At 43.0% G+C, this 22,631-nt stretch overlaps 1 protein-coding gene across 3 annotated transcripts; it reads right to left on the bottom strand.

Annotated features, from left to right (window-relative positions):
- Positions 1-9,253: 9,253 nt before the first annotated feature.
- On the bottom strand, positions 9,254-22,514 carry prr19 (proline rich 19). 3 transcript variants are annotated; one of them, XM_004916265.4, is made up of 4 exons: positions 22,402-22,514; positions 16,220-17,121; positions 12,972-13,123; positions 9,254-10,890 (listed from the first exon to the last, which is right to left on the bottom strand). In XM_004916265.4, the coding sequence occupies exons 2-4, from the start codon at positions 17,094-17,096 to the stop codon at positions 9,910-9,912; spliced, it is 2,010 nt and encodes a 669-aa protein (XP_004916322.1). In that variant the 5' UTR covers positions 17,097-17,121; positions 22,402-22,514; the 3' UTR covers positions 9,254-9,909. The 3 variants fall into 3 exon arrangements, with proteins under 3 accessions (XP_004916322.1, XP_012822908.1, XP_012822909.1); XM_012967454.3 differs by having other exon boundaries at positions 22,380-22,421; XM_012967455.2 differs by lacking the exon at positions 22,402-22,514 and adding an exon at positions 21,251-21,390.
- Positions 22,515-22,631: the final 117 nt, after the last annotated feature.

Here is a 22,631-nt window from a genome sequence, read left to right as displayed (position 1 = left end):
CCTTACTGAAATGATTTGAAAGTACGTGCAGCTGGAAGTGTCTCCCAACACAAATAATAAAAAACTGTGATAAAACAAAAAAAAAAGTGACCAAGCGAACCGAAAGCAGATGTAATTTGCATGCAGTCTGAATGTGGTTTTATGATGACATCCAATTCAGACACAAGAAGGAAGAATGAACGTCGCTGGAATTGGCCTTTACATTCTCTGTATCATTCTATTAAGTAACACAGACTGACACTGGTTCATCTACACGGGGAGCTTAATCTACCTGCATATTGGGGTTTATTTGAATTACTGCTGCTTTGTGGGGCCCAGCTATGCGCAGAGCCCTGGGAGTCCCCTATTTTTAACCCCAAACCTTATAGTAATATAACAAAGAATCCCTTTCTGGCTTCAAAAAACTAGGGGTAGGCAGAAGAGGAATGTGTCTTGGGGTGCAGCGGTGGGGGGCCCTGGGACCCTAGGCATGTACCTCTGCTGCCTCTAACTCTGGCCCTGCACTAAGTTGGGGGTAAAGGGAAAGTTGAGGGCGTTGGACAAGAGGCAGATAAGAGAGCTGCAGATTGGGGTGAGAAGGAGGAAGATGGAGTTGCTGAGCAGTCAGAATGACGAAGGGGGCCTGTCTTGAGTGCCCTTCCTTGTTCACCCAGCTTTAGTTATGTATGTATATCTTTATTTATAAAGCGCTACTTATGTACACAGCGCTGTACAGTAGAATACATTAATACAAACAGGGGGTTATTAAGATAATAATAGATAAATACAAAGTACAACAATAAATACAGATAGATACAAGATAAATACAGCTGCAATAAGTTAAGAGTCGAGGACACAAGAGGAAGGAGGTCCCTGCCCTGTAGAGCTTACAATCTATATGGGAGGGTAACTTACAGACACAAATAGGCAAATACATTAAGTAGTTATATTAGGGTACCTCCTTTCTGGCTGCATAAATTGTAGTAAATATGACAGGGTACCTCCTTTCTAGTTGTGAGACTGTTAGTAATATAGCAGGTACCAATCTTTATTTGTATAATATGTAATATCACAGTGTATCCCCTTCTGATTGCATTACTTGTAGCAATATAACAGGCAACCATATTTCTGGTTGCATAACCACTGCACACAGCAAAGAGCATTGAAAAATATATTTGCTATATAGGAAACATATAGTATGACCTTTAATGACTTTGCAAAGTTGTAGTTTGAGGAAGAACATGTCACTAGAGGAACTCAGAGCAAAGCTAATATTTGCGCTGCTATAGAAACAGAACTAAATTCCCTTCTAATAAACCACACTAAAGACGTTATTTCAGCCAACAGAAGTACATTTAATACTCCCCCAGACTAGGTCTCTTCCCATGAATACCAAAAACATACAGGCAGGTTAATTGCTTCTGATAGAACTGGCCGTAGTGTGTGTGGCTGTAAGCTCCACAGGGACTGATATGGATGATATATAATCTCTGTAAAATGAATATGTCGACACTATACCAATAGAGAATAAGAATAATGAATACCTTGCCTGCCTAGGATTGCAGTATTAGCGGTAATGCCCAATAAGCTTTCCAATCTGAAGAGCACAACCTGGGCATCCAGGCTTTTAAAGAGAAATCAAAGTCACCACTTTTGTATGTGTGTAGCTGGGATGCACCAACCCCAGTATTCTGAACTTTCTGAAGGATTCAGATTCGGCTGAATCCCAAGTGATCATCTGATGTGAATCCGAACTCTAATGAGCAGCATAAGATGGTGAATTTGGTGCCTCCCTAGTATGTCTGCATGTATATATCCATGTATATAGTGTTGATATATATTTATGCAATGTTGTGCATTCAAACAAGACATTAGTAGAGCAGGGAACAGTACGATACTAGAACATAAATGCATTTATCGCAGCAGTCTGTACCAAATGACAGGAACATAATTATAAGATTTTTGCACAGTGGTACAGAGTGCCTACAAAGTTGTTCCAGTATTATCTAGACTTTCCGGACAATTGCTGGAGATGTGGACAACCTGAAGGGAACCTTACTTACATCAGGATAAAACCATATTGGTCATCAATGAAAATTATTTCTACCCCATTTTACTGATTTTCGATAGAAGACTCAGCCTCATTTTTCCTATTACATCGCAATCCAATGTCCTCAACCCAACATTGATTAATACAAAGGCATTAATCCCCAGATATTGGAAAACTGACACTATTCCATCGATTCAAATTCAAAAAGCAAAAGCTATTTTGCTTTTAAACACGAGCTACCTGCTGATTGGTTGCTATAGATCATAAAAGAAAACTTTGCACCTGTTATTACATAACCCCATTACGGCAACAAATCTAACCAAAAATGCCTTGCCCTTTGCCAACATTGTTATTGCTGCAAGTAAATTATCATTGCCCTTAGTCTTTTTTAAGGAGGATTTAGGGATGGAATTCCAGAGACAAGGAGAAGCAAGAGGGAAAGGTTTAAGGCAGGACATTGCAGTGGAAGTAGGTAGTGTCAAACAGGTGGCTCTGATAGGAATGGGGGAGACAAGCAGGATGTATAGACACACAAGGGATGGAGGGAGGTGCAGAGGAATGGCTGTTGGAGGATTCTAGCAGCAGAGTTTAAAGCTGGCCATACACACACTGATGATATCGTATGAAACCTCGTTTTGTACGATATTCGGTGCGTGTATGGCAAGTCGGCGAGGTGAACGATATCGCAGGAGGCTGCAGATATTGGTTGACTCGCCGATCGGCCAGGTTAAAAGATTTTGATTGGATGCCATAGAAGGCGCCTGAGCAACATCTGCCTTCAGGGCTGAATTCGCAAAAGGAGGTAGAAATCCTATTGTTTCTACCCCCATATCTGACGATTCAGCACTGAAAGTCAGTGGAGGTTGGGAAGGGCTAGAGGAGGGCATTAGGGATGCTGGTTGCTGTAGTTTAGCTGGGATAGGATAAGAGCTTATATAAGTATTATAGCTGTTGCATAAAAATACAAAGGGGAAGCTTTTTAGATCTGATTCCTTTAGCAAGGGGATGTTTTTTGTTGATATCCAAGAGCCTAATATAGGTAAAAACTACTATAAACACAGCAGGAGCACCAGAAGGTGAGCTCTAATAACAGCATATTGGGCAACACCGATACTGCCTCCATCTTGTCCTGCTGTTGGCATCACGTTTTGCTATCACCCCAATAAAACTGCTGTTTGTGGGACTCAGAGGCAACTGAGGAGCAAAGGATCAACTAATATATCAAATAGTAAGAGTAAAGTACTCGGGAGCCTTTATAGGATGTGTCGGATGCATCCAACAAGCAGGGTTGAACTAGTGGTAGGCAGGGTAGGCAACTGCATAGGGTGCAACCTGAGGGGGGAGTCAGGGGGAAAACAAAGTGCTGTTACTGCTCTATGATTCTGCAATAAGTAATGGGTATGGGGGGACTAGTGGGAATGGGGGGGGGGTATGTGTCTGGAAGTGATGATGGCAGTGGCAATGGACTTGGCAGGGAAGTGGGTGGATTTGTGTCTAAAAGTGCGGCAGTGGCAAAAAATCTGATGTGCAAAACTATGTGGAAACGCGCCTGTCGGGAAGGGAACACTGCATTCATGTACATCTCATAATGTTGCATAACAGTCAGTCATGGAGATTTATGAGCTGCCGCTGCTGGGAATAATGGGGGGAGCAATGCAATTTAAAAAGTATTACATGAACGAATAGAAAGCAAATTAAAATAGTGTATAATATAAAAACAATAAGTTATGTGACGGTGAACTTCCCCTTTAATGTTACTGAATGGTTACTCCGACAAGCTTTACGCTTTCTCTTTATTTCAACAAAACCACAAACTGTACGTGACACTGAGAGGGGCCTGATGATTGGCTACTGGCAACTAGAGTTCCCACTGATCAGTAAAAAAATGCCCCATTGGTTTCTTTTCTTCTTTCCGAGAGGATAGCACTTTCATTTACAGTCAAACATGAAGTCTAAAATTAGAAGTGGCCGTTTAAAAACAGAACATGAATCTAAGCAAAAAGATGCAGAAAAGCCACCGATTCATGAAAAAACATGTGCTGCAAATGAAATAAAAACTAAGATTGCCTGTGGCCCCCTGATTGTCATAGGGCCACATCCCTATATTATGGAGCCACTCTAGGTGGACTGGGGGTGCTGGGTGCTTTGCTGTAGGTGGTTTGGGGGTGCTGGGTGCTTTGCTGTAGGTGGTTTGGGGGTGCTGGGTGCTTTGCTGTAGGTGGATTGGGGGTGCTGGGTGCTTTGCTGTAGGTGGATTGGGGGTGCTGGGTGCTTTGCTGTAGGTGGACTGGGGGTGCTGGGTGCTTTGCTGTAGGTGGTTTGGGGGTGCTGGGTGCTTTGCTGTAGGTGGATTGGGGTTGCTGGGTACTTTGCTGTAGGTGGATAGGGGGTGCTGGGTGCTTTGCTGTAGGTGGTTTGGGGGTGCTGGGTACTTTGCTGTAGGTGGTTTGGGGGTGCTGGGTGCTTTGCTGTAGGTGGATTGGGGGTGCTGGGTGCTTTGCTGTAGGTGGACTGGGGGTGCTGGGTGCTTTGCTGTAGGTGGATTGGGGGCATTGGGGGTGCTGGGTGCTTTGCTGTAGGTGGATTGGGGGTGCTGGGTGCTTTGCTGTAGGTGGACTGGGGGTGCTGGGTGCTTTGCTGTAGGTGGACTGGGGGTGCTGGGTGCTTTGCTGTAGGTGGACTGGGGGTGCTGGGTGCTTTGCTGTAGGTGGATTGTGGGTGCTGGGTGCTTTGCTGTAGGTAGATTGGGGGTGCTGGGTGCTTTGCTGTAGGTGGTTTTGGGGTGCTGGGTGCTTTGTTGTAGGTGGATTGGAGGTGCTGGGTGCTTTTCTGTAGGTGGATTGGGGGTGCTGGGTGCTTTGCTGTAGGTGGATTGGGGGTGCTGGGTGCTTTGGTGTAGGTGGATTGGGGGTGCTGGGTGCTTTGCTGTAGGTAGATTGGGGGTGCTGGGTGCTTTGCTGTAGGTAGATTGGGGGTGCTGGGTGCTTTGCTGTAGGTGGTTTGGGGGTGCTGGGTGCTTTGCTGTAGGTGGATTGGGTGTGCTGGGTGCTTTGCTGTAGGTAGATTGGGGGTGCTTTGCTGTAGGTAGATTGGGGGTGCTGGGTGCTTTGCTGTAGGTGGATTGGGGGCGCTGGGTGCTTTGCTGTAGGTAGATTGGGGGTGCTGGGTGCTTTAGTCCAACAATACTTGGGGCCACAGACTGCCTATTTCTTTATAACAACCTACATTATTCTATTAAATTGCTGCTGCTCACCAAGCAGACTCAGTGGCAAGCTGCAAAATTCAGTCACAAATCACCATGTTTTGTGTTTACGTTGCAGAGTTCCAGAATTCCATCAGTTTTACCAAATCACACAGACGTTGCGGGGCACATTTTTCTTGTGGGGCATTTCTGTGATGTACTGTCAATAACTTTGTCCAATTCACCTGCCCCAGGACTACATACCCAACATGCTAAGGGGACCCTGGAATTACTGGCAGGTCCGGGCCGCCCTTGAGCATTGCACTAGAGTCGTACTGTCCTGCGTCTGCATCAGATATTGGTCAGATATTGGTCCCTATGCCCTCCTGTATACCTCCTGCCAGTCTGATCATCATTTGACAATGGGAGAAGCTGACCCTGTGACTGAAATCTTTGCAAAGTGTTGGAGGGCCCTAATAATTTTGCTGTGGGGCCCAGTAACTTTTAAATATGATGCTGCAAGACAGACATCTAGGACATATCTACACAGGCCCAATAGAAATGTTCAGTCTATGGCAGCTCACAGTTACCCTGTGGCAATAACTTCCAGATTGTCTTCTCTGCCCTATGTTAGAACATAGTTCAAAGTATATCTCCTGACTGTATAGTTAATGGTACATCTAATTGTCCCTTGGCATTAAATACTTTATATATGGGCATAGATCTTTGGTACACAGCCTTTGCATACCGCATTATGGCTGTACTGACTCTGCATCTCTTTAGCCCAGTGAAGGGCATAATGTGATTAAAGGGCTGTATCCCTGCCAGATATCAGCTCTGCAGTGGCTTTGGGATCAAGGCTTTTGGACTGCAGTCTCTAATTGTTTATATTGTGCAGAACCTGGCTAACATCGTGCCATCTCTTCTCTCATAAAAGGCCAATTCATTCCCTTCCATTTTTATTATCTGTTTTATGGTCCAGGTGTATTGTTGAAAGGGAAACATATAATGTATAATTACTGTATATTTCCTCATGTTCCTATGAAGGGGTTCCTGTCACTGCTGCTACCAGGGGTGCTTGAGCCCCCTTTTCCTGTCTTAAATAAATTAATTTTACTTAATTTATATTAATTTTACTTATTTTGGGGGGATCCCACTTTTCTTTTTTTTGATGGTGCTTGAGCCCCCACTGACACCCTGACGTGGCTGGAAAAAAAATAGCCAAAAGGCATTTCAAAGGTAGGCCCAAAAATTGCATATTTACATTGAAATCATTAAAAATATATGTGAAATATATGCCTTCTCTCAGCCTGGAATGACTGCTTATACCCAGTGCTCACTCTCCAGTTATTAGGGTGACTGCTTTTGCCCTGCCCGTTGTGCCCAGTGCATGCAGGTTATTGTAGTTTACTGGAGCTGCTGGCTCCAACTTACAGTAAAACAATAAGAAATGGATTCAGTGTACTGAAATAACCCCAGACATGCCAGCAACATCACTGCATACCTACCAACACTTAGGGGCAGATTAAACTCATGCACCAGTCCATCTTTTTCTGATAAAAAAGGACATTTCTTGGTTATTTGTAGGTGCCAGATGAACAGAGAAAAACATATTTTCACTTTCTGTTGTTACAAATCTTTTATAAAGGTGCAGTTACCGGCAAGCACAATGATGTGAGAATGAGAACCCAGTGATAGAGAAAGTAGAATGTGGAACAGAAATCTATAGCGAGAGCGCATCACATCAGGGCCCAGCATGGAGCTGCTGCTTTATCTGTTCCATCTATATTTAGCCGATATGGAGATTTCCCTGGTGGGAAGTTCTGTGTTTGATCAGTCGCAGTCACCGTTCTTAGCAAGTGAGAGAGAAATCTCCCGAGAATGGTTCGGCCCACGCTGGGTTTCTCAAATTCATCAAGGAAGTCAATCAGGAAACCCCCTGAGAAGTCATTAGCAGGACTGGTAGAGTCAACTGGATGCTGTAAAATGTTTCCCAGTGGTGCTGTAGCCTGCACTTGAGCACCTAGAGGTGCAAATTCCCTACAAATCTTACCATCACAGACTGCTCTGGGTCACTCAGGGTTGGGGGGAGCACCATTGTTTGGGCAATCTAGAACACCTAATGTCTATGTACACAGGCCTTTTGCTGCATCTGCTGCCCTGGTAGTGGGGCATCCATTGTCGCACTTTTTAAGGTGATAATCACCTGAGAAGGTCAACCCACAAGGGTTGGACTGACCCACTGGGTTCTAGGAAAAATTCTAGTGGGCCCATCCACTCCTGGCAGCCCAGGATCTGTGGGGAGTAGGAGCAGAGCAGAGATACACCATGATGTGCTGGAATGTGATGGTGAGAATAAAGGTACACTTGCTGGTATGAGGGGGTGTGCAACAGGGGGCCCCAGCGGTGGCAATCTCAGATTCCTAGTGGGCCCACTTTATACCCCTCATTGACACTGGCAACCCATGCTCCTTCCCACTGATACCCATAGAAAGCAATCTGTGGAGGCTGGAGAAAATTATGAGAACAACTACAAGTGTAAGCTCTAATACACAGGGCCATCTTTACCTCTTGAATTGCTCAGTATTGCTATGTTTGATGTATATACTGTACCCTTCTATTGTACAGTACAATGGGTGACATATTGGTGCTCAAACAAGTGATAATAATAATATGGCAGGGCTAAAAATGAGACACTTACCAGGGGAGGCAAAAAGCTGTCACTGGTCATTTTTAGAGCCTAATTTCCATTGAACTGGAACTGAGTTCTCTGTACTAGCATTTTGGGCACCCCTTTGCCCCAATCCAAGTGCAGGAGTTGTAAGTGTGGGAGGGGCCAAAGGGGTCTGCCTACAAGCTGTGCCAGGGAATGCTGTTGGACCTAAGAAATACCATGGACAATTCCATTTATACTTAAGACCTGGTAATACTATTGACCAGGCTATTATTATGTCTGAGATATAGGTGTGGGGGGGGGGCATTGCTTTGCAAAGCTGAGCAGTCATTTAGTCATTTCTCCTAATAAGCTGAAGGATACTGAAATGGAGAACTAAAGCCCAAGTAAAGGAGTAGACTGGAAATGTTGTACATTATATTTTGGGCTTCTGTACCAACCCCCCCCCCCATCTTCTTTTCTGCTGAATCGTTGCTGCTACTGAGATGCTGAAACTTTAGGTTGGTGCAAAAGGTTCAGTTCATAAAATATGGCATTTCTAGCCATATTCTTTTATAGAGCTTAGTTCTTCTTTAAGAGGTCATAAGATGAGATTGTTGATCATAACTAGGTTCTCTGGGAATAACCTTTGTTAAAATGGCTTTACTGAGAATTTAGAGAAAACTTTAGCAAAGAAGGGAAAGTTGCGTCCAACCACAAAATTATAAATTGTGGGGGTGCGTTGAGGCTGTAACCACAAAAATATAGACAACAACAAGAGATCCTCTGCACTCACCCATTATCATTATATATAGGTAATTGTTTTCCATATGGGCAGGCTTTCTGCACAGGGCTACACAGCACCGTTATTGCCTGGAGGCACTGGCACAGTTCTGAAAGATAGGCACTAGGTGGTCTGACCCATTGTAGCTTGCCTTCAGCATAACTGACTACCCCCCTGTTCAATAGAAGTTCTGTCTACAGGAAATACCTATTATCTTTATGTCTTGCATTAAATATAGAAAGAGTGACATTGAAAGGGCTTTTTGTTCTGATCCTTCAGTGCAAATGTCAGAGAAGAAGACCTCCTTATCTGTGAGCCCGAGCCCCAGCTTTAAGAATCGGAGGGGTTTGTTTATACAGAGCTAATTATTTAACTCCTTACCTAATGTAGATCAAGTAGAGCCAATAGACATGCAGCTATAATCCGATGCCTCAAACAGCATGCTCAGTTTTGGCAGTGATCAGGTGACCCCAGATGCATGGAGGTACCCATCACACACAGATTCTAAACTAAGAAACTGTTAATAAAATATCAATACAAATATTGATAATTACACACTTCATCGGGCCCTTTTGGAGATGCAATCAAGCAACATTAGAATCAACATGTTTGTACAATTTTGTTTATTATTTTAATACATAGTGTTGTACAAAAAAGCCGTGTCTAATGACAGATACCTGTTGTTTTATCCCGGGCTTGCCCATAGCTGAAGTCAGAGTGTGTAATGACCCAGTGTAAGGTGCAAGAGGATGACGAATGAAAGGCGACTAAGTGTTTCCTGAGCCTTCAGAAGAAGCATCTGTATTGAAATGTCTGTAACAGAAGCACAGAGTAACACTCAGGGTTTGGTTTGTCTGAAGAAGAATGGTATAATATTCAGTGGTGTGCCTGCAGCAGGAGAATGACATTACACCAAATGTCTGGTGTTTTTGCAGCAGTAAAATAAGATTGCATTGAATATTGGGTGTATCTACAGGAGGATAACAGATTTATAAGGAATGCCTGGTGTCACTGCAGCAGGAAATGACTTGGTTACAGCAGGAGAACGGAATTACACTGAATATTTGGTATATATGCATTGGGTGATGAAATCTACCTCTGAGGCAGTGCAAAGCACAAAGAATCTATAACTGATGTTTATGAAGGAGAACTGGCTTGTTCTGATATGCTGGGCATTAGGAGAATGGGCAAACCCCCTGACAGCAGTTACAGGGGGGCTGAGAGTTGACATATAACACAGCTGAACGTGTGCAGCAAAGTGTTCAATAGAGTTTCATTCTTGGAAACACCCAAGTGTCAGGGCTTGATCTCTCAAACAGTGCTTGTCTTAAGGATCCTCCTTCTGGATGAGACACAAACAGGTTTTCTGACTCTGTAGAATGACTTGTGTGCAGTTGCCTTTGGGGCCAGTCCTCCTCGCACTGACTCCACATACTACCTGGCCTGTCCATGGACATAGGGGCTCTCACATCTCTAATGTTCCTCCATGCGTATGAGGGGGTCATTATTGGAAACAATGGATGCGGTGATTCTGTCTCTGTTGTCCGTGTCTGAATTAAAGATCTTTTAGGCTGCAAAAAATTGAAAGGAGAGTCTTTTGGATCTTTACAATTGAAATTTTCTGGAGCAACAGAGCTCTGGCACCCCAGGCCCCTTGGAATACAGCCCAGGCTGCTTTCAATGCTGAATGTTGAGTCCCTGTGTGGATTTAGTTCCCCACAGTGCAACCTGGGTGCTCGAGTTGATGAATCTAAGCAAGGGCGGGAAAATGCAAAACCTGGAGATTTGCCTGTGTCATAGTTCCATATATCCCTTTGCACACCAAAAGAAGCTCCATGTTCATTGGGCCTGTTCCTTATACTCGCTGCACATTCAGCTGCCATGCCAGGCCAGTTTCCTCTGTCTATCTGGGAGCCTGGCACAGTGAACATGTCCAATAAGGGCCTTCTAATAGGAGTGGTGCATTTCCTCGTGTCCCATTGCCTTGGGCTGATTGTTTCACTAAGTGGATGGCCAGTGTGTGTACATGCCATTATATCATTACATGAAGGTCTCCATTTTACATTGGTCCCGCTCTCTGGCATCAGACTGAACTGGTCCCTTGGTGCTATGCCTTCACATAAATGGGAGCCAGTCTCTGAATATAACAGCTGGCCCTTATGTTTATAGCCTGGTCTGTAACCCAGCAGCTGGTTAGAGAGGTCCATTTCAGCATGGCAGCTATCTGCACACACAGCTTGTGCCTACAGAAAAAAAGAAAAGAAGACCGTTTAATAGAATTCTGTGTGCTAAGCACGTCTAATTCCTTTTTTCTATATTCAGATCATGGCGCCTGTCACATTTACTAGTGATACAGGGAAGAATAAGGAGGACTAATAAAGAGTAACTGAGCAGTTTTTATTACACAACAGGAGCATAAATATATCATCTGTTACTTCCTTTTTTGCATTATTCTCTCTACTCTGGTTTCTGCCATGTTGGTGTTAAGGTGCAAATACCCCTCCTCCCAAGCTTCAATAAATCCTCCGATGATTGTCATTGGCCATAAGAAGGGAGCTCAGTAGTGCTGTGAGTACCTGTATAGCTGTGTATGTGTTAAAGGATATAACTTTTGTCACCAGTGGTGTCTCTGGAGTTGCATGGTCCTCTTCTTTGGGCCCCATCTAGCTTTTAAAGTGATTCTGGTCATTTATGATGATGATTATGATGATTATTATTATTAATAAAACTTTTATAAAGCACCAGCATATCCTACAGTACTGTACAATACAAGGGTATATACACAAAACTTACAGATTACATAAAAATTCAGAGGCTGATTTACTAAGATAGGTGCTAAATAGCTGGAAGTACAGTTGCCCATGGCAACCAATTAGATATTTGCTTTCGTGTTCTAACTTATAGTAGACTCAAGATGCCCATTGCACCAATTCATATACCCATGCCTGCGCCACCCTTTCTCTAATGTCACCAGAGGGGGCAGGCAAGCAGAAGTATATAAGCAAGAGCTGCCCTGTCACTTGTGGGGCTTGGAATGGCACGGAGAGTTCAGGTCCCAAGGGTTTCCGGCCGACCCACACATAACTAATTTAGAACCTGTTTGTAAATGAGCACAGTCGGGGTGTGAGGCACAAGGTGCAGGTTTAGCCAAAATCAGGAGTCAGCAAAGTGAGAGATGTGGGGTTAAAAATTGATAAAATTTTGATTTAATGGTGGCAGCAACTGATAGACTGGGAAAGTCTGATGGAACCTGGAAGAGAATTCCAGAAAAGGGGTGCAGCCCTATCAAAATCTTAAATCTGTGTATATCTAAAGGAATGGGTCAAGTGTATAGGAGTAGATAGTTAGATTAGCAGATTAAAAAGTTAGGGGCTTGCCCCCATTGGATCAGCTTTGTGTGCTAGTAGCCGTTCTTTTAAATCAGTGATCCTCTACCAGTGGCTCATAAGCAACATGTTGCTCACCAACCCCTTGGATGTTGCTCCCAGTGGCCTCAAAACAGGTGCTTTTTATGAATTTCTGGTAAGGAGGCAAGTATTGGTTGCATAAAAACGAGTATAATGCCAAACAGAGCCTTCTGTAGGCTGCCAGTCCACATAGGGGCTATTAAGTAGCCAATTATAGCTCTTATTGGCACCCCCAGGAACATTTTTCATGCTTGTGTTGCTCCCCAACACTTTGTACATTTTAATGTGGCTCACAGGTATAAAAGGTTGGGGATCCCTGTTTTAAATAGTACTTTGGAGGGAGTGCTGTCTCCCCAAATACTGAGTACCAAGCACACAGTACAGAGGCCTGGGTGTGCATGTTGTATTTTTCCTTACCTGGGATTTAATACTATACTCCTGACATACAAAAAAAGCAATTTTAAAGGGGTTTAAAACATTTAAATTAACCTTTATTATGTTACAAAAGTGACATTCTGAAACATTTTGCAATTGTTTTGCAATTTTAAATATTTAGCCTTTTATTTAGCAGTTATTTAGGGTCCAGTTTACCCTAGTAACCAAGCAGTGGTGTGAATAAGAGACTGGAATGGAAAAATGGAAAGGGGCAGAAGAAGAAGGCAAACTGAAAAGTAGCTAGAACATTCTATAACATACTAATGTAATAAAAGGTGGACTACCCCTTTAAGATTACCACAATATCTACTGGAGCTCTAGAGAGTTGGTTGGCAGTCCAGGTGGTGCAGCTGTGCCAGATTCTCAGACTGGAGGACACAATACTGTCTCTCAGATCAGCGCATTACAGAAAGCCCTCCACCCCCCATGAATCTACAGAATTTAGAAAAAATTAAACAATGTTAAAAGCTCACCATCATTACCTTATGCATGGAGCTTGTTCCAGACAAGGTACTAACTGGAAATGGGGATATATAATTCTGCCCAGGGACACTTTGTGGTCCATGACCTGTCTGTGTGTCATCTGTCTTCTTAGAGTAGCCCAATCCTGAGCCTTCAGGAATGACAGACATACCTGCAAAGAAAGTAAACACTATGCTCATCAGGCTTGTTGAGTGGGAGGAGGAGCTCACCTAGGCAATAGTCTTGATACACAGGCCAATTCTGGCTTCTGCCTTGGCCATGCTAGACCAAGTTAGGCAGCTATTTGGCCTTGCCTGAGTATGGGGCTAAAATGATGGCTTGGCCAACTGATATCCGGTTTTATCAAGCAGGTTTGAAACCCCATCCCTACAGGACTTTACTGGACCTTTTTGTGATGGGTCTTCATAAGCCCCTCTAAACTACTGAGTGAGGATTGTATTGTGCCAAACTACCAGATCAGCCCAATTTGGCTAACAAGTAAAGTTCTGCTCATTTGGTGACCTTGAAACAAGTTGCTTGGTTCACTGACCTTGGCAACCAAACTTTTTTTTTTAACTTGCATTGAACAGAAAAATAATCAATATATTACAAAGCCTTAAACTTTTTCACCTTTCTTGTATGTTAGGCCAACAGCCCTAGCAACCAGATAGCTTTTAAAATTGCAGGGAAGCTTTTGTTAGCTTTCATCTGTAAAATATTAAAAGTAAAACAAAGATTTACTGTACAAATTGCCAATTTCTAACCAAACAACTGTCTGAGAATGGGAAACTTGCACCTATTTCAGAACATGTATCAGGTCAGTCACCATCCTGGAAATGCACAGCCCTCCTCTCACTGAAGCTGTTGTATTAGATATGTGTGATCCAAGTGCAATACCAGGCGGATAGAATGCTGGCCATTAAATGGGCAGCATTCATTTAAAATTGGATTGCTCCAATTCTGCATTTTTGACATGGAAGACAAAACCGTCACATTCACCTCTGCAATAAAATGAGAGCTGTTATGGTGACACCTAGTGGTTACCTTACATACATATGAATACACTGGAGACAGATTATTGTACCACTGTGTATATTTAAGCAATAAATGAAGCATCAGACCAATAGCAAAAACAACTCCTAACCTGGTCCAACACTGCAAGAACCTCTATGAAGAAGACATGTAAGGGGTCATTTACTTACTGCACAACAGCTTGGCCACAATCAACTGCGGAAACAACTACAATCATTAAAGTTATTTGTGGCAAGATGTGGTCCTTGCACTTCCATATTGTTGTGCTCATTACTGCTGCCTCACATTCCTAACTGAGCGCAATTGTGCCTTATGATGAAGGTCACTGTAGGTACCCTGGAGCTACTGCCAACTCTGAACTAGACGGTATCTCAAGGGTTCCTTCCGCAACCTGCATCATACAAACTACTAGGGCATACATTCTCACAATGAATTCCAATATACGTAGCAGTGCATACAAAACTGCATACATTTTGCCACATCAGCAGCATTTGTGCCAGGCGCACATCCTCCAGATAATGGCAGACACTATCTGACACTGGATTTATGGGAAAGAATACTGCATTGTGGGTAAATACATGCCAATGTTATCCAAAATTGCACTTTGCACACCGAAGTGTGGTAAGTATATGACCTCTTCAGTCTTCACCATTGTGGAAGGCAGAACTCCCAGAATCCCAGGCTGCAGTTCTGCTGGAGTGCCAAAGCTTCTCTGATTTGTTAACAAAGCTCATGAAGGGAGAGCAGAATGTTGTGATTATATGGCACATAGCATGGTTATTCAGGAGTCACCTTGGCACTGTATAGAAAAGGGAGACCAGGAAATTCAGGGAGCAGAGTCTCAGTGTACCTATCACAGGGACTATGTGCAGCAGCTTGCAAGGCCGTAGGTACACTCTGGGGAGGCACACTGTGCGTTGCTACAAACATACAAGAGCAGGGGGACTTCCATTTACTTGGGGGTTGTTACTTATTAATAGACACAGGGCTGCTGTGTTGAGTTCTCCTCTTGTCTAATATTCCCTTGCTGGATCCAGTTCTGCCCATGGAATTATTATAGAATTCAAAGTATGCCATCCCAAAATACTGTATTCCTTGGAGATGCCATCTGGTAGTTTGGGAATAAAGTCAGACTGAATCTGCATAAGAGCTCTGCATATGAAATATCTAATGAACTATGTCAGAAAAATTATGGAAATGAATGACAATGCCTCTTTATTGGCACGTTTGTTGATTTGGATTGCACTTGGCTAGCTTCTGCTGGGCTACACTGAACAGAGCATATAAATATTCTGATTTTATGCCAATAGCAACTTTCATTACTGATAACAAGAGAGAGAGTTTGTTTATCTCAAAGTGAGTTTTCCCGCAGATTTTATCCTTAGTCTCTCAGTCAGTAACAGTAATTGGATCAAACACATCAATGGCCCTAATATAGTGAGAAATTAACTGCAAGATCAAGGAATCTGTGATGAGATTTTATATAAACCTCACTAATATGATTAAGTTTGTTACTGTTAACAAGATATTGCATATGTTTTGAATAATTGTGCACTCCTATCAAGATGAATAAAGCAAAGCCAAACAGTGCTTTTAAATCCCTCCCTACCTTGGGCATCCACAGCCCAAAGATGGCTTCACATCCAGGTCACTAGCCCACTGTTTGTGTCCTGTGTCAAAGCTATATATTTTTCTGTTATAAAGTACTGGGAGGGGGGGCTGCTACCATGAGGCAGGATAAAACCTTGTCTCAGGTTGCACCAGAAGCAAAAGAAAAGCTGCCCCCTGGTAACTTTTTTCTCTATTATTATACAGCTGCCTCCACAATGCAAAGGAGAAGTATTTAACAGGTGAAGGTGGCAGCATTGGGTCTACAGACTGGGAAGCTGAAACAGCCAAAGATGCTCCTGCGCGGAGCCTGCACGAGGCACCAAAAAGCTGTAGTACAGATTAAAAAGTAATCCAGCCTATACATGCATTGTGTCACTGCCTACACAGTGTAACCGAGGTAAGTACAACTAAAACAACTGGAGAGTAAGATTACCAAATACTGTATAATGGAAGGTTTGCTTGGCATGGGTAAGACCAGGAGGGGTAGAAGGATATTTATTATTATACAGTATAAGACCATTGCCAACTAAAGAGGGAAAATAGTATAGCATAATGGCTGAAAGTGCCATCATTTCTCTTTGTTCTATTAAATTAAAAGGATGGCTCTTTAGTCCAGCAGCCTTACCTCTGTGGATATAATTCAGCTTTTTTAGCAAAGATAATGGTGACAAGTTAGTTCCCAACATACGCTGCTGCTGCTTTAACTTGGCCAAGATGGATTTTTTTGTTTCAGTCACCAGGTTCCGGGCTGGAAATAATGACCGGGAATCTAGCATTTTAAATATCTTCTCAGCTGCCTCTGGGACTGGAATGCTTTGCCTTTGGCAGTTTGGAATTTTAGGCTGGCTGTGAGGGGAAGTCAGAGGTAAGCGGGCACTTGATCCTTGTGTAAATGGGGTTAAGTCTCCCCTTTCCTTATTCTGAGATAAGAGTGGCTTTGAGCCCAAGATGTGGCTTTCTGGTGCCGTGTGTTTTAGGGATGTTGCTCCTCCCTGATCTTCCAGTACAGTTATCGGAGTAGGATCAAGTCTGGGGGCCAGATTCCCCTCGCCTGTGTCTAGCTGTGCTATGTTATCAGGCTGCACTTCCTTGGCAGCATCTTTTACCAAGTCCAGTCTTTTAATGTCAATAGATTTAACTTCTCCATGAAACAGGCCCATGTGATGAGTTAATCTACCCTGAGTTATTATAATGGGGTTTGAGTTGCATTCACCCCTTATAGCAAATGGGGGGACAACCCTTACAAAACCAGAATGAGCACGTGGGTTTTTCTTTCTTACAAAGGGACACTTAGACCCACTGGGCAGAAATCGCTGTCCATCTGACTGGTTAAACCTGGCAGAGTTCCGTTCCTTTTTGGTTTTTCTTCTCTTCACCCTCAAAAGTGAATTTGCAGTACTCTGATTAGCATTATTCTGCTGCCTGTGAACTGCTGGAGCCTTTGGTTCTGATCCGGTAGAGCTGGAAGCTGGCGCAAATGGGCAGCTGTTGCCTCGGTTCATTGTGACAGCAATAGAAGATCATCCCCTGTAAAAAAAAACAAAAAAAAATCACAGTAAATGGATTGGCCAAAGCATGTTGGCAAGTATTATTGGTGTAAGCTGTCACTGATCAGATATTTTACCAAAATATATATATTTTACATTCTCCCCCATCAGGCCTGGACTGGCAATCTGTAGGTTCTGGCCAATACAAGAGGGTCTGCTTGAAGTTGCCATAGACAGTCACTATTTTTTGGGCTGGACCTTTGTGAACTTGAAATGCCAGGGCCTATTTTAAATCCCAGTCTGGACCAGGATGGCAGGAAACATTGGATTCATGGCTGCTACATTTTGGAATGGTTTCTATTATTTAAAGCTTACATGAATGATAGTGACATGGCAACAAAACCAGTTACCATCCCAGCTCAGAAGCAGCTAATCTGCCCCAGTTATAAGAGAGGGTGTGAGGGCTTACTGGGATTTCAAGGGTAAATCTCTCAGCAATTAGTTGGTGTAATTGGAGTCATAAATGGAGCCAGTGGTACGCAGTGGCAGAGCCATAATCTTTAAACAAATCCAGGAAGACACACCCTGTGTACAACTGGCAAAGTGACATTTGTATGGATGTCACATGGGAGCTACAGCTTACAGTCTGAGAGAATTACTGTAGTGAGTAGCAGGAGCTTTCATTTTTAGATTGTAAGCTCTTTTGGGCAGAGCTCCTGTTACCTCTTGTTTTGGTTGTGTTTTTGTATTTAATCTGCATGATAATATTATACTCCCATGTACTGTACAATGCTGCAAAATGTATTAATAATAATTATTCTGCAGCCTGCTCCCCTTTTCTATTTTCTGGTATAGCTGGCACGTTTATAGTTTATATTATGTATAATATACAAGAGCCATGTAAATGATATCCTTATAAACAGAGCTTAGTGATGTCACTGGTTATAATCTGAGCTTAGTGACGTAATTTCTGTTGCAAGACTAACTAAAACTTGCCTATTATAATAAATAATATACCTCCTGTTGTAAAATATGAGGATATTAGAAGTCACCTTGGCATTTCATGACCTGTATAAAAGCACTCAGCCTTCAGCCTCATGCTTTTATATGGCCATGGAACTCCTCATGAACTTCAAATATCCCTATATTTTACAACAGGGGGCACTTTATTCACTATATAATTATAGTTTCACTGAAAGGTCCAGTTCCCTGTCTGCTGCCATCCTGCACTTTCATCTCATACTGATGGCTATTGTTACGGTTGAATATTCTCATACGGATCCTGCCTCAACAGAGAGCTTGGCCTATCAGCCTACACCAGGGGTGGGCAAACTTTTTAGCTCAGGGGCCACATTAACTAACATACGGGCCGGACCGGGACAGCGTTACGCCCGGGGCTGCCATCAAAAATTATGGGGCCTCTCAGCTCCCCCCCAGCGACCCGCTGCTTCCTCCGTCCCGTCCTTCTGTTCCCCGGCTCCCCAGTGCATTCTTTTATATGGTTGCGCCCCGTGCGTGCTGCCGCTGTGCGCACGCACGGGGCGCAACCAATCAGGGCCCGTCATTCTTTTAAGGGGGCCGGAGACGGCAGGCCGGATTGAAAGGGCTGACGGGCCGGATGTGGCCCGCGGGCCATAGTTTGCCCACCCCTGGCCTACACTGTGCCTAAAGCCACAAGTATCACTCTCTGAAGGGAATCAAATTTCTCCAGTGCAATAGTGCCATATGAGCAGCCATATTGCAAAATACCTGACAGTATCTAGTTAGATGGATAACAAAAAGTTCACCCCAGTATGGTCACCTAAGAGCAAGTTACTTCTTACCCTTATTCTCCTTTCCACACACCCTTATGCTGTATGGCTATGAACTTTCATCCAGGTAAAGAGCTCAGTCCGAAACAGAAAATACTTCTTTACCTCCAGTCTTTATTCACATATTTCTCAGGCAATTTAATAGTGACTAAACCCCCTGCAGCTTTGTGGTTGGATCTCATCTGGTATATAGGTGCTATAGATGACAGACCAGGAGCGGATCAGAAACTGAAAACCCATTATACAGAAAGCACCAAACTATGGGAAGGCCATCTTCCAAAGACTCAATTTTAATCACATAATTCGGATTTTTTAAATGATTTCCTTTTTTCTCTGTAATAATAAAACAGTACCTTGTACGTATTCTCTACTAATATGTAATTAATCCTTAATGATGGCAACATGGTCCTGCTGGGTTCATTTAATATTTAATTATGTTTAAATATGGATATCCAAATTATGAAAAGACCCCTTATCTGGAAAACCCCAGGTTTCTGAGCATTCTGGATAACAGGCCCCTTATCTGTATAAAGAACGTTTTTCCTACAGAAAAAGTGGAATGAACCCATGTACTAAAAATTGTACAGAATGTTATTGGTACATGTATGGCCAGCTGTGTATACGTGTCTTAGGTTGAAAACTATTTCTGGATTCCTTTTAAAGTTAATAAAACTAACAAATCAAAGGAAGATTGGACCCCTGCAGACACACGTGGACTCCTAAGATTATCATCTTAGCCTGGAGTGGACACTAAAGAATCAAAGGACATGATGCGTATCAAATGCAAGTATACTGCCAGCACCAAAGTTAAACTGAGTTTTAATGGTTTACTAATATACCAGTTTCTAACATATTAATTCAGAACAGAGAAAAGACTCTAGACTCTATCAACAAAATCTTACCCAAAGCACAAGTGCAAACAAAAGACCCTATAGCTGGCCATACACGTTGAGATCCGGTTGTTGATCAATTTAAAACTGCAGGTACACAGGAGCTGTTGGACCAAATCAACTAGCCAATGCAGTCCCTGATCTGATGGGAAAACCAAACCTGCCTCAATGGGGGGCCCATCAGGGTGCCACATACACAGGCAGATAAATTAGTAAATTGGCATCTTAAATCTGCCTGTGTATGGCCACTTTAAGTCTGTGGTTTCTAATCTGAGCCCCTCCTTGGGGGCTCAGAGCTTTGGCTTGGGGCCCCATCTAGTTAGGTGCAGATTTGGTTAGAATGTCTATTGGCTTTACTAAATACAACTGGAAGTCCTATCTTGGATGTTAAGTTAGAAAAAGATTTGGGGTGAACACTTCTTTGATGTTCTAAATATGCTGAAAACTATTACCGATACAGTTAAAGGGGGCCCTGGGCAAAAGTAAGTCCTCAAACTGTGGATTAAACCAAATAAGTTTCATAATAAGTGTCCTAGGGCAACAACATACAATATGACGCATTTTTTCCTTGCGTGTTTTTAGTGAAAAATTCATACCAATCGCCTCTTGTGCTGCTTTAATGCAATTATCATACAAGATAATAAAGGGGCATTTGATCGCAAATGTGAGACAGAAAATGAAGGGGGTAAAATGACTAAAAATCATCCAAGTACCATTGCCCCCAAATTCATTTCAGAGACACAGTACCTGATCCAAATAGCCTGTACATAATTGTAGGGTAATTATGACAAAACTGCCCATTATCAACATAAGCATAGCACCTAGAATCTCATTATGATGAAATGGATTCTGTTTATACAGTGCAATTATATTAAGTGCAAACAGACAAGCCAATATACCCCTTGATGTGCGCTGCCCACATATAAACTCATTAGGCCATTCTGAACTGATGGATCAGCCTCTAGTTTTCCAGCATATAAGTAAATTTCAAAACACCTTCTAAATTACATTTGTGGTGCAATGTTCTGTGATTTTCATGAATATCCCCCTTCACCCGCTCTTCACACCATACTGCCAATATAATTCTTCTGCGTTCCCTATGTGCTTGGTGCTCGGACATGCAGACAGCTTTGTATTATAACAAAAGCAGTACCTTTAATTGCATACTGAGATCTAAATACAATAGCAGCTTGTTCTATAGAAGGGAACTCCCTGTCCTGACACACTAGACTTTTCCTGATCCTTTTGTTTCTAACACAAATGGATCCTATTGCGCGCTGGCGGCTAACGAGTTACAAAATCAGAACAGTAACTAAGTGACAATGGCAAGGGGATCATAGTACAAATGAGTATATAGATTTTGTCTTCCTATCAGTCAGGATATAATGTATGAAATAATGACATAACATTGGGACACTAGGCCTTTCTTTTATAAAAAAAAAAAATATTAACAGTATGTGATTCATACCTCCCAACTGTCTGAATTTTGGCGGGACAGTCCCTCTTTTGACAGCTCAGCCCACAGTCCCGGATTCTTACTGAAATGTCCCTCATTTCCTGCACTGAATGCTAAAATTCAATGCTGAATTCAATCTCCTGCACTGAATGCTAAAAAAGATACACATTTAATTAAAAAGTAGCTTTGGGCAGAGAGCCCAGAAAGGTAAAAAGGCCCCCCCCCCCCCCCCCACTGAGATACAACTGTAACTAATCAGCTAAACAGGTCTCTTGGGGGAACTGAGACTTGCAGCTTAAAGGGCAATTTCACCTTTTTCAACAAAACTGTAATAAAACAAGACCCCAAAACCCCCAGAAATGTGTTCAAACTTTAAACAACCTGCCAAATTTAGTCAAATGGGAGTGGTATTTAGGGGGTGTGGAAAAAACTCGCTGCGCTGAATTTGTTTTTGTCCCTCTTTCCATTTTTAAACGTTGGGAGGTATGTGTGACTGTCAGTGGGACGCAGAGAGCAGCAGGATGTTGGCAGTCGGGTGTAACAATGTGGGGGAAAGACTGCAACTACAATATTTTGGACACATCCCAAAAGTGGACTGTAAAAGGATTTTTTGAGTGTCAAACCCCGTGAATTTGGGGGGAAAAGACTACTCGCCCGAACCCCTTAACCAGCCTGATGAAAACGTCTGCTGCACCATAGCGCCCAAACTAAAGGAGAGACAGATTACGGTTCTCTAGCAACTCCCTCTAATTACGTTAATAATAAGACGCCTGTCACGCGCATCCCGTTGACTCTCTACGACACTGATCCCCAACCAGTAGCTCAGGGGCAACATGTTTCACCCCAACCCCTTGGATGTTGCTCTCAGTGCCCCCAAACCAGGTAGTTATGTTTGAATTCCTGACTTGGGGGCAAGTTTTGGTTTAATAAAAACAAGATTTCCTACCAAATAAAGCCCCCTGTAAGCTGATAGTGTGCATAGAGGCTCCCTAATAGCCAATCTTAGCCCTTATTTGGCTCCTCCATGAACTTTTATGGTGTTGTGTTGCTCTCCAAGTCTTTTTACATTTGACTGTGGCTCAGTAAGAAAAGCTGGGGCCCCTGCTCTACAAATACAAGATGACACGGAGAATAACAATACCTCACATGCCTTTCTCTCTCACCTGCGCTAAATGCCTATTGCTGAACCGGCGTAACTTCCCTCTACTACGTCACTCATTATTTTTCCCCACACCTCTCTTTTAAACTTGGTGCGTCCCTTCCTTTGTTATTCCTATGGCATGGGGCGGCTCATTATTAATAAACAAGGTAGGTAAAGATTCAGTGTTGAAAAGAATACAATTGGTTGTGCCGATAGCGCTGCGAGCACCTCCTGGCCAATCGGATTGCCAAA

Source organism: Xenopus tropicalis, chromosome 7 (assembly GCF_000004195.4).
Source record: "Xenopus tropicalis strain Nigerian chromosome 7, UCB_Xtro_10.0, whole genome shotgun sequence".
NCBI lineage: Eukaryota > Metazoa > Chordata > Amphibia > Anura > Pipidae > Xenopus > Xenopus tropicalis.
The sequence above is the reverse complement of the archived record's forward strand: the minus strand, read 5'-3'. Positions and strand labels throughout refer to the sequence as shown.

Excerpts from the sequence above, each read along its gene's own strand:
- prr19 (XM_004916265.4), bottom strand. The coding sequence starts at position 17,096 with ATGAACCGAGGCAACAGCTGCCCATTTGCGCCAGCTTCCAGCTCTACC. Across the intron at positions 13,124-16,219 it reads GCTGAATTATATCCACAGAG|GTATGTCTGTCATTCCTGAA; the intron begins GTAAGGCTGCTG and ends CTTTCTTTGCAG. Across the intron at positions 10,891-12,971 it reads GAACAAGCTCCATGCATAAG|GCACAAGCTGTGTGTGCAGA; the intron begins GTAATGATGGTG and ends TTTTTTCTGTAG.